This window comes from Procambarus clarkii, chromosome 32 (genome assembly GCF_040958095.1).
Source record: "Procambarus clarkii isolate CNS0578487 chromosome 32, FALCON_Pclarkii_2.0, whole genome shotgun sequence".
Taxonomy (NCBI): Eukaryota; Metazoa; Arthropoda; class Malacostraca; order Decapoda; family Cambaridae; genus Procambarus; species Procambarus clarkii.
In genome coordinates this window covers 25,455,519-25,472,408 of record NC_091181.1, presented here as the reverse complement: position 1 = coordinate 25,472,408, position 16,890 = coordinate 25,455,519, and the positions used below count along the sequence as shown (strand labels likewise).

At 41.4% G+C, this 16,890-nt stretch overlaps 1 protein-coding gene across 1 annotated transcript in view; it reads left to right on the top strand.

The window, feature by feature from the left end:
- Positions 1-10,587, top strand: part of LOC138370478 (streptococcal hemagglutinin-like) — a 25,114-nt gene extending 14,527 nt beyond the window's left edge. Inside the window, exon 2 of the mRNA XM_069334846.1 lies at positions 9,785-10,587. Coding sequence (XP_069190947.1) covers positions 9,785-10,587 — 803 coding nt within the window. The remainder of the gene's footprint in view (positions 1-9,784) is intronic.
- The last annotated feature ends 6,303 nt before the right edge of the window (positions 10,588-16,890 follow it).

Sequence of the window (16,890 nt, the reverse complement as noted above, 5' to 3'; positions counted from 1 at the left end):
ATTTAGTCTGAGTCTGGAGGATATCAAAGAGATATTCATTTCTGGTGTGTTGATTATGGGTTCTATTACACGTGCCAAGAAAAAGTTTCAGATCAAGATTAGCATTTAGGAACAATGTTTTGTACATGTAGATAGCGCATGAGAATGTGTGGAGTGTATGTTTAACAGTTTAGGGACTTGTACAGGGGGGCTGTGTGTTGTCTGAAGAGAGAGTTTGTTATAGTTCTGATGTCAGTTTTTTGCTGAGTGATGATGGGCTTGAGGTGGTTTGCAGTGGTTGAACCCCATGCACAGATACCGTTCGTAAGATAGCGATAGATTAGTGCGTAATATAGTGAGAGGAGAACAGAGTGGGGAACATAATATCTGATTTTAGAAAGTATACCAACCGCTTTTTATATTTTTTGTGGCTATGTGTTGTATGTGGGTGCTGAAGTTGAGTCTCTTGTCTATGTATAGTCCAAGGAACTTTCCATGATTTTTAGGTAATGTTAACATTGTCTATTCGAAGTTGAATCTGATTTGAAGATTTACTAATAAATAAAATGCATTAGGTCTTTTTTATGTTAAGTGTGAGTTTGTTAGTTGACATTCATGAGTGGACTTTTTTAATTCATTATTTACAATATTTACAAAACAATCAACAGTCTCCGTGGTGTAGTGGTAAGACACTCGCCTGGCGTTCCGCGAGCGCTATGTCATGGGTTCGTATCCTGGCCGGGGAGGATTTACTGGGTGCAATTCCTTAACTGTAGCCTCTGTTTAACGCAACAGTAAAATGTGTACTTGGATGAAAAAACGATTCTTCGAGGCAGGGGATCGTATTCCAGGGACCATAGGATTAAGGACTTGCCCGAAACGCTACGCGTACTAGTGGCTGTACAAGAATGTAACAACTCTTGTATATATCTCAAAAAAAAAATATATATATATTATTTAGTGGGGTGGGGGGGGGTCTAAGTAGATGAAGGTGGTATCGTCAGCAAAGAGTATTGCTTTACGAATTTTATAAACATTTGGCAAATGTGTATACAAGAAATAGGAGAGGTCCCAAGATGCTGCCCTGTGGCACTCCTACTGTTAATGCAACCCGTTCTCGCAAATTCGTAAAGTCAATATTGACTTATTAACTACGTGCATAGGTGATATACTAAACATAATAGATACCCTTAAAAAGATTCATAGAAAACACCGACCTTACCTAACCTTGTTAGTATCTTAAGATAAGCATCTTATTGCTTCGTAATTACAATTATTACGTAACCTATACCTATTATAGGTTAGGTAATAATTGTAATTACGAAGCAATAAGATGCTTATCTTAAGATACTAACAAGGTTAGGTAAGGTCGGTGTTTTCTATGAATCTTTTTAAGGGTATCTATTATGTTAAGTATGTCACCTATGCACATATTTAATAAGTCAATATTGACTTATTAAATTTGCGAGAACGGGTTGGTTAATGGTATACATAACTATATTCTATATACTCATAATAATTTATAAAATTATATATTATATATGTATATTATCTATATAAATAAAAATGCAAATGTTCGTTTGTTCAAAATCGATAATCTCCGAAAGTTCTTCACCGATTGCTTTGAAATTTTGACACAACGTTCCATTCGCATCCGCGCGGGTTTTTATATACCTACTATATAGATGTCACGTCATTGATGGAAAAAAAAAAGTTTTTTTTTAAACTGTGGTTTTTATGTAAGGGAAATCTTCGAAACCTCTTTACCAATTGCTTTGAAATTTTAACACAACGTTACATTCGAATAGGCGCGTGTTTTTATATACCTACTATATACATGCCTCACCTGTGAGGTAAAAATATCCTTTTTTTTTTAAAGACAGCGCCATCTGTTGACACGCTATACTTTTTTTTTTTTTTTTTTTTTTTTTTAAGATATATACAAGAGTTGTTACATTCTTGTACAGCCACTAGTACGCGCAGCGTTTCGGGCAAGTCCTTAATCCTATGGTCCCTGGAATACGATCCCCTGCCGCGAAGAATCGTTTTTTCATCCAAGTACACATTTTACTGTTGCGTTAAACAGAGGCTACAGTTAAGGAATTGCGCCCAGTAAATCCTCCCCGGCCAGGATACGAACCCATGACATAGCGCTCGCGGAACGCCAGGCGAGTGTCTTACCACTACACCACGGAGACTGCATAACTAAATATGTTACGATTCCATTTCAATGTTTTCGATTTCATTGATAAATTGAATTTTCATAGATTTTTATTTATTTTAATTTTGATTTAATTATTCTGTGGGACATTGCATTGGAATTGAGCTGTGTTGTTTACCATACTATTCATTTCGTAGGTATAGTTAATTTGTTTATTTTTTCATTTTGTTCATTTCGTTTTTTTAACCGTTTTTCTTATATTTCAGTGATGAGAACATCAAATCATTTGATATTCTCAATTTTCTGATGAGAACATCAGATCATTTGGGAATGCATCGGACGAGGGAGTGGGGGGATGGTGGGGAGGAAGAGGGGACAGGGGAGGGGAAGGGGGTAATGGTGGGGAGGACGAGGAAGTTGGGAATGGTGGGGACGAGGGGACAGGGGAATGGAGAATGGTGAGGGTGAACAGGGGGACAAGGAAGTGCGGGACGGTGGTGATGACGAGGGGACGGGGGAGAGTGGAATGGTAGGGAGGACGAGGGGACGATGGAATGGGGGATGGAGGGGAGGATAAAGGGACGGGGGAGGGGGGGGGAATGGTGGGGAGGACTGGGTGACAGGGGAAGGTCAACAACGTTGTTGAGCCTCAGCAACGTGTAGCCGGGTACAGCTAGTGTGTGTGTGTATGTATAATATAAATATATATATATATATATATATATATATATATATATATATTAGTATATTTTGGTAGCAGTCTTTCCTGTAGACATATTTTATTAAATATGACCGAAAAAGTAAGATTAATAATTCTAACACGAATTTTCTCAATCTTTCGTACATTATGCTTCACTGTTGGAGGTAAATCAAAAATCACTTCTCCAAAATTCATTTTTATTTCTAGTCTGACGCGACACGGGCGCGTTTCGTAAAACTTATTACATTTTCAAAGACTTCACAAATACACAACTGATTAGAACTTGCGTTTCCCTGATTTTATATCTACATTTGAGTGAGGTGGGAAGGGTGATGTGGCATTACATTTGAGTAAGGTGGGAAGGATGATGTGGCATTAGAGGATATTAATAGGGTATTAAAAGTATCAACACAAGACAGAACACGAAACAATGGATATTGAATAGAAGTGTTTGTAGAAAGCCTATTGGTCCATATTTCTTGATGCTTCTATATTGGAGCGGAGTCTTGAGGTGGGTAGAATATAGTTGTGCAATAATTGGCTGTTGATTGCTGGTGTTGACTTCTTGATGTGTAGTGCCTCGCAAACGTCGAGCCGCCTGCTATCGCTGTATCTATCGATGATTTCTGTGTTGTTTACTAGGATTTCTCTGGCGATGGTTTGGTTATGGGAAGAGATTATATGTTCCTTAATGGAGCCCTGTTGTTTATGCATCGTTAAACGCCTAGAAAGAGATGTTGTTGTCTTGCCTATATACTGGGTTTTTTGGAGCTTACAGTCCCCAAGTGGGCATTTGAAGGCATAGACGACGTTAGTCTCTTTTAAAGCGTTCTGTTTCGTGTCTGGAGAGTTTCTCATGAGTAGGCTGGCCGTTTTTCTGGTTTTATAGTAAATCGTCAGTTGTATCCTCTGATTTTTGTCTGTAGGGATAACGTTTCTATTAACAATATCTTTCAGGACCCTTTCCTCTGTTTTATGAGCATAAAACAGAGGAAAGGGTCCTGAAAGATATTGTTAATAGAAACGTTATCCCTACAGACAAAAATCAGAGGATACAACTGACGATTTACTATAAAACCAGAAAAACGGCCAGCCTACTCATGAGAAACTCTCCAGACACGAAACAGAACGCTTTAAAAGAGACTAACGTCGTCTATGCCTTCAAATGCCCACTTGGGGACTGTAAGCTCCAAAAAACCCAGTATATAGGCAAGACAACAACATCTCTTTCTAGGCGTTTAACGATGCATAAACAACAGGGCTCCATTAAGGAACATATAATCTCTTCCCATAACCAAACCATCGCCAGAGAAATCCTAGTAAACAACACAGAAATCATCGATAGATACAGCGATAGCAGGCGGCTCGACGTTTGCGAGGCACTACACATCAAGAAGTCAACACCAGCAATCAACAGCCAATTATTGCACAACTATATTCTACCCACCTCAAGACTCCGCTCCAATATAGAAGCATCAAGAAATATGGACCAATAGGCTTTCTACAAACACTTCTATTCAATATCCATTGTTTCGTGTTCTGTCTTGTGTTGATACTTTTAATACCCTATTAATATCCTCTAATGCCACATCATCCTTCCCACCTTACTCAAATGTAATGCCACATCACCCTTCCCACCTCACTCAAATGTAGATATAAAATCAGGGAAACGCAAGTTCTAATCAGTTGTGTATTTGTGAAGTCTTTGAAAATGTAATAAGTTTTACGAAACGCGCCCGTGTCGCGTCAGACTAGAAATAAAAATGAATTTTGGAGAAGTGATTTTTGATTTACCTCCAACAGTGAAGCATAATGTACGAAAGATTGAGAAAATTCGTGTTAGAATTATTAATCTTACTTTTTCGGTCATATTTAATAAAATATATATATATATATATATATATATATATACACACGATACCACTTTCATCTACTCAGACCCCAACCCCCCACACACTAAATAATGCTGTAAATAATGAATTAAAAAAAGTTCACTTATGTATGTTACCTAATAAACTCACACTAAACATAGAAAAGACCTACTACATATTATTTGGAAGCAAATCAACAAATGCAATACAGCTTTAGATAGACAATGTTAACATCAGCAATAAAAATGACAGAAAGCTCCTCCTTGGACAAGAGACTCAACTTCAGCACCCACATACATCACTTAACCAAAAAGTCTCAGAAACGATTGATATACTTTCTAAAATCAGATATAATGTTCCAAACTCTGCTCTCATCTCACTATACTACGCGCTAATTTATCCCTATCTCACATATGGTATCTGTGCATGGGGTTCAACCACTGCAAACTACCTCAAGCCCATCATCACCCAGCAAAAATCTGCTATCAGAACAATAAGTTCTGTCTTCAGACAACACACAGCCCCTTTGTTTAAGTCCCTTGACATGCTAAACAAACTCATTCCACACATTCTCTTGTGACATTTACATACACAGAACCTTGTTCCTAAATGCAAACCCTGTTCTTAAACTCTTCCTGGACAGATGTAATAGAACCCATAATCACCACACCAGGAATAAATATCTCTTTGATATCCCCAAGAGTCAAACTAAATCTGTGCAAAAATATGTAAATAAAGGGACCTCGTCTATGGAACTCACTCCCTAACTGTGACGATAATCTCCTTCAAGAGATTGAGCCTGCTCTTCCCTCCATAATTACGTCGTTGGAATTATATAAAACTACTATGGAAGAAATGTCCAACAACGACAACAACACCAGCAAGGCTTGCCAGAGCGCAAAACGTTGCAGCCAGAGACACCTGTTCAGACTCAAACCGCCAAACTACTCGTTGATCGCTACCGGCCCCGCTGATTGGTCGCCGGTCTGGCTGCACCTGCACTCGCCCCCCCATACTACTTGATGTCTGGGGTCGCCACGACCTCAGACCTCAGAATGTTCAGTGCTTTCGTGGTTATCACTCCTCCCAGCTAGACGTTAGCGTGTACTGAGAGAGGTGATAGCTTAAAGCCAATATTCCAGCACCTCCCATTTAACTTTGTGTTGCACTTCTTGTTATTTTGCCTTAACGTAACTTTTCATTGTGTCATTTAAGTATTCTTATTATTTTGATTGATTGATTTTATTATAAGAATTTGTTTGTGCATTTTATTCATGTTTTGATTTATTTAACGTAATTAAAATTTCATTGTTAAAGTTTACTTGTGTTTTGTGTGTCTTCTCCTTACCTTACCACAGACGAAGTTCCAGTTTTTCTATTTTTTTTTATAACTATGTGACGAGGCCATACCCCTAGCCTTAAACAGCCGAACACCAACGCGTTACCGTCACACTAACGAATTGAAAAGCTGTCCAACCTAAGTCTTATTCAAAAGTAAAACCAAAAAGTACCTATAAATGCAGCAAAAAGTACCTAATTTCATCCTCATTGTTTCCTACCTAATGCTTAAAACTCACACTGTATCTTGTGCTACCATCTCCCCCAATATATGCATCTAAGCCATACAACTTCACCATTGTAATCACTGCTTTCATTTTATATCATGGTTGTTATACTGAACGCATATTTTACTTTAATATACCTACAAATAATCCTCAAATTATGCTACAATGTACCTGTTGATAATCCTCAAATTATGCTTCAATGTACCTGTTGATAATCCTCAAATTATGCTACAATGTACCTGTTGATAATCCTCAAATTATGCTACAATGTACCTGTTGATAATCCTCAAATTATGCTACAATGTACCTGTTGATAATCCTCAAATTTTACTATAATGTACCTACTAATCATCATCAAATTTTCTTAAAATGTACCTGTTAAATTTTTCAGTTTGGCTAGAAATTTCCTACTTACAATTATGTTAGAGAAAGGATCTGCCCGAAACGCTATACGTGTTAGTGGCTTTAGAAGAATGTAAAAACATCAATGTTATGTACTCTCATAAACCCATTGTACCTTCTAAATAAATAAATAAATAAATAAATGGTAGAGTGGGGGAGGTTATGTTGATGTCTGTCGCTGAGAAAGGAACGAATATAGTCCAGAGGAAGACCTCGGATACCATCTTGAGGTTATCTTGAGATGATTTCGGGGCTTTTAGTGTCCCCGCGGCCCGGTCCTCGACCAGGCCTCCACCCCCAGGAAGCAGCCCGTGACAGCTGACTAACTCCCAGGTACCTATTTACTGCTAGGTAACAGGGGCATTCAGGGTGAAAGAAACTTTTGCCCATTTGTTTCTGCCTCGTGCGGGAATCGAACCCGCGCCACAGAATTACGAGTCCTGCGCGTATCCACCAGGCTACGAGGCCCCCATAGTGGTGAAGGTGAAGTGAGAGGTAGTTTAAGGCCTTTCTCAGGTCCATGAAGAGACCAGTTGTGAAATTTTTGTCAAGGGCTGTGTAGATTATATCAATGTTATGTACTCCCACAATCCCAATGTACCTTCTTGTGTATAAATTAATAAATTAATAAACAAATAAATAATGTCAGTGACTGGGCTGGTACGACTCAAACGGCTCCTGCTGGTCTATGCCTTGTCAATGATTTGTTTAAAAGACAAAAGGTAGTAGAATAGAGGTACCACCTCTGGTGCAATTGTAGGGACCCACAGCCTCGAAGAAGAAAATAAAGAGTACTCAGAAAAGACCTTGTGGATTCTCGCTGAACACTTTAATCTTTTTTTCTCGTACCACCTCTATTATTTTTTTATTTATTTGTATTTTTTTATTGCAATGCTATAGTTTACAGAGAACACACACATATATATATATAACAATATAAAAATCAATGTTCGAAGACCTCGTCCAGCTCCTAAGAGGTTGGGTGCGTACCCAGGATACAGCACGCATTTCCCCTCTGAACTGCGACACTGAGGCGCTGGAACATGAAACTGGCCGCTCGTGGGTCTCTAGTTTTCCCAATGAGTTCCTCGCCCAGCTCCATTAAGAACTTAAGTGCACATTTACCCCAGGCGCCCAGAGTCTCAGAGCCTATCGGCACGAACCTGTAACAACGTTCTAGGTCTCTGTACTTGTTGATTTTCTGGGTCTCCCTGAAGGTGGCTGCCCCACCTCCCTCAGCTGTGCTGTAAGGCAGATAGGTATCAGCCAATGTAGACGCTCACGTGTAATCGAGTCTGAACGCAGTTAAAAGATCTGTACCTCAAGGTACAGTCCTTGCACCACTGCTGTTCCTTATTCTCATATCAGATATAGACAAAAACACAAGTCACAGCTTCGTGTCATCCTTTGCAGATGATACAAAAATTAGCATGAAAATTACCTCTGCAGAAGACATTGAAAAACTACAAACAGATATTAACAAAGTTTTCGATTGGGCAGCAGAAAATAAAATGATGTTTAACTGTGATAAATTCCAGGTACTCAGATACGGCAAAAATAAGGATCTTAAACATAATACAGGGTACAAAACACAATCGAATCTGCCCATAGTAGGAAAACAGCATGTCAAGGATTTGGGAATAATGATGTCCGACGACCTAACGTTTAGGGAGCATAACCAAGCAAGTATTGCGTCAGCCAGAAAAATGATAGGATGGATTACGAGAACCTTCAAGTCCAGAGATCCCATCACAATGGTTGTACTCTTCAAATCACTTGTGTTGTCCCGTCTTGAGTACTGCTCAGTACTCACTTCCCCCTTCAGAGTAGGAGAGATTGCTGAAATTGAGGGAATACAGAGAACATATACGGCACACATAGACGAGATAAAGCACCTAAATTATTGGGATCGACTCAAAGCTCTCCAAATGTACTCACTAGAAAGGAGACGAGAGAGATACCAAATATTATACACATGGAAAATACTGGAGGGGCAGGTCCCAAATCTGCACAGTAAAATAACAACGTACTGGAGTGAACGACATGGAAGAAAATGCAGAATAGACCCAGTGAAGATCAGAGGTGCCATAGGCACAATCAGAGAACACTGTATGAACATCAGAGGTCCGCGGTTGTTCAACCTCCTACCAGCGAGCATCAGAAATATTACAGGAACAACCGTGGACATCTTCAAGAGGAAACTAGATTGTTTCCTTCAACCAGCCGGACCAACCGGGCTGTGGTGGGTATGTGGGCCTGCGGGCCGCTCCAAGCAACAGCCTGGTAGACCAAACTCTCACAAATCAAGTCTGGCCTCGGGCCGGGCTTGGGGAGTAGAAGAACTCCCAGAACCCCATCAACCAGGTATCAACCAGGTAATCCCATACGACCTGTTTACCTTCCCTCCATGGCTGCAGGGTGACTCCATCTGGGCATTTTTGGTTGTTGTCAGGCCTGCACAACTGAGGTTCTCTTTGTGCTGGACACCCAGCTGTAGCCAAACTTCTCTTGATGATGTCATTGACTGCTTCGTGTCTGGCAATCTTTCCCTGTGTCTTACGACAGATGAGACCATGGCTGCCGTAATAGTCTGCCTGTGCATGGCCGCAAACACACTGGTGCTCGGTGGAGATAGGGGCGGCAAGGCGCAGGGCAACACCAATACTTAGGGCCCGATGGTCCAGGCGGGTGCCCAAGGCGGAATTAGGGACTGCCAACAGCAAGTCCCCGGCATGGGGGGCTTGAACAGCTAGGAGACGCGCTCTGTCCCTCTCAGAAGCTGCCTCCAGCAATGCTGTGGTGATGTTCTCCACTATAGGGCTTATATACCGTTACTCGCAGAGCACATTCCTAGTAGTGAATGCACATAGCAGTAACATCCAGAAAATGGTCAGTGATATTCGAATGTTTTAGCTGAAAAAAATAGATTAGAGAATGATACTGTTGGTATGATTGCAAACACGGTCTGCATCAGACTAGTCGTAAATGGTGTACTATTGAGTCGACTGTTCTCTCTCTCTCTCAACAGCCACTAGTCGACATTGTCGACTAGTGGCTGTTGAGAGCTAATGTATACATGCAACTGTGAGCAAAAGTATACATGCAGCTGTGAGCAAAAGTATACATGCAGCTGTGAGCAAAAGTATACATGCAGCTGTGAGCAAAAGTATACATGCAGCTGTGAGCAAAAGTATACATGCAGCTGAGAGCAAAAGTATACATGCAGCTGTGAGCAAAAGTATACATGCAGCTGTGAGCAAAAGTATACATGCAGCTGAGAGCAAAAGTATACATGCTGCTGAGAGCAAAAGTATACATGCAGCTGAGAGCAAAAGTATACATGCAGCTGAGAGCAAAAGTATACATGCAGCTGAGAGCAAAAGTATACATGCAGCTGAGAGCAAAAGTATACATGCAGCTGAGAGCAAAAGTATACATGCAGCTGTGAGCAAAAGTATACATGCAGCTGAGAGCAAAAGTATACATGCTGCTGTGAGCAAAAGTATACATGCAGCTGTGAGCAAAAGTATACATGCTGCTGAGAGCAAAAGTATACATGCAGCTGAGAGCAAAAGTATACATGCAGCTGAGAGCAAAAGTATACATGCAGCTGTGAGCAAAAGTATACATGCAGCTGTGAGCAAAAGTATACATGCAGCTGAGAGCAAAAGTATACATGCAGCTGTGAGCAAAAGTATACATGCAGCTGTGAGCAAAAGTATACATGCAGCTGTGAGCAAAAGTATACATGCATCTGTGAGCAAAAGTATACATGCAGCTGTGAGCAAAAGTATACATGCAGCTGTGAGCAAAAGTATACATGCAGCTGTGAGCAAAAGTATACATGCAGCTATGAGCAAAAGTATACATGCAGCTGAGAGCAAAAGTATACATGCTGCTGAGAGCTGATGAATACATGCAGCCGAGAGTAAAAGTATACATGCAGCTGAGAGCAAAAGTATACATGCAGCTGAGAGCAAAAGTATACATGCAGCTGAGAGCAGAAGTATACATGCAGCTGAGAGCAAAAGTATACATGCAGCTGAGAGCAAAAGTATACAGACAGCTGTGAACAAAAGTATACATGTAGCTGTGAGCAAAAGTATACATGCAGCTGTGAGCAAAAGTATACATACAGCTATGAGCGGAAGTATACATGCAGCTGTGAGCGGAAGTATACATGCAGCTGTGAGCGGAAGTATACATGCAGCTAAGAGAAGAAACAAGAAACAACCCCATTTGTACGATCGTGAGAATTTCCATTTCAAAAGTTTATATTAGTTTCTACCTGAAGCTTATCATTCACAGTCGAAAAACAAGCCTTCCTCTCCCAGGGGTTAGATTTACCAATGACATATTGAGGTAGAAAATTAATGTATCAAGCGGCACTTTAATAAAAGAAAGCATCATGACCTTTAGCCCAGAGCGCTCATGTTGGGCAAAACGACGTTTATTCAACGTCGGTGACGTTGAATAAACGTTACTGGAGTATGTTTTATCCGCTGGGAACATGGTCACCTCCTCCCAGATGACCAGTATTTCTAGCGATCAATTCAATTCAACGCCTCGCGGGACACCAGGCGAGTGTCTTACCACTACGCCACGGAGACACTGGCACACCGTATTTTGAAGTGTAATTTCCCCAAGAGCAAAAAAAAAACTGTACTGAAAATGGGAGTGTTAGTTTACTTCATTTATTATGCACCCCATACCCATCTTGTTGGCGGTAGTGGAAAGGGTTACAGAGGAACATAATGGACTCAGAGACAGTCTAAATTGACGTGATGTCCCGTTTTCTGTTGTGGGTCCTCGGGTAGGTTATGGGAAACCTACTCGAGTTTCTCAAGTCCAAGCCAAGTTACAGCCCCGCTCCTGTGCCAGGTAAGTCCACTTCGGGCTCACTATAGCCCGTGCTACTTGGAACGTTTTGTTCCCAGTAGCTGAATCTTAAACAACAACATGCTGGACATCTTTTTTGACCAGAAGAGTGGCAGTGTTGATGGCTTCAGGGTGGTTACTGCAAAATTTAGAGACTAAAAGCTCTTCTAAGGTCGTTGGTTGCTTCGCATTCCAGGAGATAGTGAAGTAGTAGCTTCTCTGTGACTGTTTGGCAGAAGATGCGCTCCCTCTACCTGGGTTCACCAATCTCCCAGTTGCATCTGTAACCTAGACGTAATCAATATAACCCAACTGCTATTTCCCTGTGGATTCCTTTTGGGATATTTAACCTCTCTAACTTGATGGCCTGAAGATACCATATTGCAGAGGGCGAACCTTCAGCTACTCTCTGGTGTAGATGGGCTTTGTTGAGGTGTGAGAGCTTTTTGGTGATGGTGTTTATGTACTCTAGGCTGGGTTGGATTGTTTTGTGGATCACTGGATGACGAGTTGCTAATTTAGCAATTACATCGGCTTTCTCATTTAATGGGATTCCAACATGGGATGGGATCCAGTTTAGGGTTATGTTGAGTCTTTTGCTTTTAGCTGCTGTTCTAAGATACAAAATGGTGGTAATTAGTTCCACGTTGTCTCTCCAGTGCTTTTGTCCTAATATTTGAAGTGCGGCTTTTGAGTGTGTGTGATTGCATTTTGAGTGTTTTGTGCAATCACACATGGAAATGCCTGTTGTATGGCAAACAGCTCAGTTTGGGTTGATGATACTAGTCCTCCCAGTCTCCAATATGCCTGTACGCTGGCCGTGCAAAGAGCAGCGCCAGCACTCTCATATTCTGTGTCCACTGATTCGTCTGTGAAGATGTGGGTGGCTCCTGCTACTGCAATGTTGCTCATTTGCTTTTCTATGATGCGCCTTAGGATTGTTGGGTCATAGGCAGCCTTTTTCCATCGGAATACCGATGGAAAATTATATTATCCTGGGTTCGTATTCTGGTCGGGGAGGATTTGCTGGGCGTCAATCCTTAACTGTAGACTTTCTTTACCCAACAGTAAAATGGGTACCTGGTTGTTAAACGAATTGGCGGGTCGTATTCCGGGGAACATGGATAGAGGACTTGCCCGAAACACTTCGCGTGCTATAGTGGCTGTACAAGAAGGTAAGAACTCTTGTATAAATAAATAAATTACTATTTTGAAGGTAGGCTTCTCCCACGGTGGGGAACAAGTGTAGTGTGGGTGTGGTTGATCTCCTCCTCTATCAAGACTCATGCTTTTTAATTGTTGTCTGTTTAGGATTTTTCCCGCTCTGGCAGCCCAAGAGTTTCCGTTGTTTTGACGAAGTCCAACTATCAAGGCCTGCCGTACTGGGACTGGATCAGGGAAAACTATCTTACTGATAATTGTAGCTGTTCTTTGAGATATTCTTTCTTGTAGAGAGGGCAAACCCGCTTCCAGTCTTGCTTCAAGCCTGGTCCACGTTGGGGCTCCCAGGGCAGCTCTCATAGCATTGTTTTGGGCAACTTTCAGCTTTTTCCCACTTGTGATAGGCTAGTTTGTGCAGGTGCGGTATAGTCGATCACTGATCTGACTGTTTGTACATAGTATGTGCTAAGGACTTGCAGATTGGCTCCTCCAGAGAGGGGGGGTTAGCGACCTGAGGATTGCCGTCCGGGCCACAGTTCTCTCTCTCAAGTAAGTGACCTCAGCATTAAAATTTATGTGCGTGTCCAGGATTATTTCTAGATACTGATAGGTGTCCACCCATTCAATTGGTTGACCCTGTACCGAGTTGGATGTTGGGCTTCAATATTTTTATGGGCATGGCTTTTGTCTTCGTGGAGTTTGATACCAACTGTACTGTTGGTCCACGAAAGAGGAAGTTTCCCAGTAATACAGCTCGAGTAAGGTTTTTTCTGAGGTTGGAAGAAGACGTGCTCAGATTGGGGACTTGTATATTTTATAATGGTAAAGAATAAATTAATATATAATAAATTAATAAATAATAAATTAATATATAATAAATTAATAAATAATAAATTAATTATTATATAATAAATAATAATAACAACATAGTATAATGATAAGCGCGCAGCGCTTATCATTATACTATTTGATGCGCGCGCAGCTACTATAGATGCGCGCGCAGCTACTAGATGCGCGCGCAGCTTGGGCGGTTAAAGTCAGCTTCCAGACATACGTTTTCTCTTCCTCAGAAAACCCACCATTTTTGGGAAAGACAGTGTTCTTTTCCTGATAATAAAAGAAGTAAATGCAATATGCCAAAAATAATACCATCCTCGCCCGGGGATGTAGCTTTACCTTTGTTTAGAGCTGAGAGTAACTCAAACTCAGAAAATAGCAAGGTGCATTCATCTTCTTTGTGTAGCATCAAGTCGTCAACGCGGCCCGTTCTCGCGAGCGTTCACAGCAAGAAACTGTCGTACTAAAGTACCTGAACGCCTTAATCGCTGTGTCCAGCATTTAATCTTTTACGTCTGAAGGAAGATTATTGAGGTGGTTGGTTGCTCAAGTATCGACTAACCCGTTCGCTCTGTGTTGAGGGCGAGGGTGTGATAAGAAGTCAATCTTATCACCTTTGATTCTAATATCATCCATGCCAGGTTAAGGTGGGGGGGAGGTGTGACTTAACAAAAGTTTCCCAGTTACCTTCCCCGAGCTCTGTCATGCGCCCCCCCCCCCCCCCCCCCCCCGCCTTAGCTAGAGCTCTCTGAAAGAGCTTGGGCATCTGATATGTAGGGAAGCGGAGCAGCTTGTGGAAGCATCGGAGTTTAAGGCTTGGAACAATGCACGCCAAAGAACCGAAGCTCAACCTCCCGCAATTACAACTAGGCGAGTACAACTAAGTATGCCAAAAAAAGTAGGAACGACGATGGACCTGGAGCTTTGTCTCTTAGAAAGATATGCGATCTCAAAGTTAGTTAGTTTAGTTCATTTATTATGCACCCCATACCCATCTTGTGGGCGGTAGTGGAAAGGGTTACAGAGGCACATAATGGGCTCAGGGACTGAACCCCACAATTAATTCATTTAGCTAAGCAAGTTACAATCTTGATGAGCTAGTTACAAAATTCAATATAAGTCGTCCAACCCGTCCTCGACTCAAGTCCATTACATCCAGCGGTCAACCCCACAGACGCATTCATAAATTTTAACATGCTGTTCATTCAAAACGGGAATTTTCTTAAGTATAAATTAATATTATAATATATTAGCATATTGTGTATATATAGGTATAGGATAGGTTAAGTTAGGTGTTTAGGTTCTGTTGGCGATTATTTGTATTTGTAGTACGTGGGTGAAGCATTTATAGCGTTGTGATTCGAACAAAATTCGTCAGTGAAGCACTTGTTCCGGATATGTTCGAACTTCAGCAGTTGTGAGTCGTGTGTAAACCGCTTTTCATTCATAAACAGGGGGTTTGGCGGGTGCATGGAATCACTTTTGGATCTTTGTTTGGAGGACGGGCTGAACTCGTCACATCAACAATGGGTTCGAGATCGACCACAAGTACAGTTTCTAAATCAAGCAACTGACATATGTGGAGAGCTAGTGTCACAATTGATATGTTTGTCCTGCACACCGCCCCCCATCCAGTGAGCAGCGGTGGATAGGTTATAATCATTTAGTTACTACCTACAGTTAGCAAACTGGGGATATTTGGCTAAAATTTCTGGTAGCAGATAATTTTGAATGAAATATTTACACATCGTTGGAACGTAGAACATCGTTATAGAATTGTCTCTAAATTCACGTATCTTTTCGCACTCCATCACATAGTGACGGAGGGTGTGCGAATAATTTTGTTGACACAGTTTACATTTGGTCAGGTCTACATCGGCGGATAATGAGAATTTCCAGAGATACTTGTAACCGAGTCTAAGCCGAGCAGTAATAACATCTAGAAGTCTGCTGATTTTATTGGATGAACCATAGATGTGTGGCTCCTCTTGCGTGATAGTATGATGATAGATGGAATTACTGGTGTCAATGCTCGTGTCCGAAGCTAGACACAAATAAAACAAAATTATTAAGGATGGTAACAGAGTCCATTTCATGAATTTAATATCTGAATATAATAGCTACTTTTCATCGATTGGTGCTAACCTTGCCCGACAAATCCCACAGACTCAGACATGTTACCACATATCTTTCAGGCAAGTAAGTAATTATCAATAGAAGGCACCAAACCGGGAAGGCTATGTAGCACCATCAAATGTGCGGGATAATCAGAGGGCGCTAAATATCACCAAGGATGCCAATACGAGAACAAAAACGCATAAGGCGAACAATATCAAAAGTATCCGAGTCGCCAAGAATTCTATCGAGGGACAAGCGACCGCGGGGAACGGTTGGAAAACAAGACACGCTCGTCCTGGAAGTCAGGACATTCAACAAGGACATGCACGACCGTAAGAGGGACAATGCAATTCGGACAATAAGGAGCAGGGCGGGGCTCCATTAAGTGACCGTGAGTTAAACGGGTATGGCCAATACGTAACCTAGCCAGAGCCGTTTCCCACCGCCGGTTACAGTGGCAGGAGGAAGGCCACTGGGACGCACTATCCAAACTCTCTTCTCTCTCCGGTCAGCCCTACAGATGTTGTGTCCATCATTCACTCGCTAAAAACCAAAGCTGGGAACATTAGTGAAATACCATCGATGGTATACAAGAGTTAGTTTAGTTCATTTATTATGCACCCCATACCCATCTTGTGGGCGGTAGTGGAAAGGGTTACAGAGGCACATAATGGGCTCAGGGACTGAACCCCACAATTCATTTAGCTAAGCAAGTTACAATCTTGATGAGCTAGTTACAGAATTCAATACAAGTCATCACATCAACAATGGGTTCGAGATCGACCTCAAGTACAGGTTCTAAATTAAGCAACTGACATATGTGGAGAGCTAGTGTCACAAGTTATATGTTTGTCCTGCACACCGCCCCCCATCCAGTGGGAAGCGGTGGATAGGTTACAATCATTTAGTTACTACCTACAGTTAGCAAACTGGGGATATTTGGCTAAAATTTCTGGTAGCAGATCATTTTGAATGAAATATTGACACATCGCTGGAACATTGGTTATAGAATTGTCTCTAAATTCACGTATCTTTTCGCACTCCATCACATAGTGACGGAAGGTGTGCGAATAGTTTTGTTGACACAGTTTACATTTGGTCAGGTCTACATCAGCAGATAATGAGAATTCCCAGAGATACTTGTAACCGAGTCTAAGCCGAGCAGTAGTAACATCTAGAAGTCTGCTGGTTTTATTGGATGATCCATAGATGTGTGGC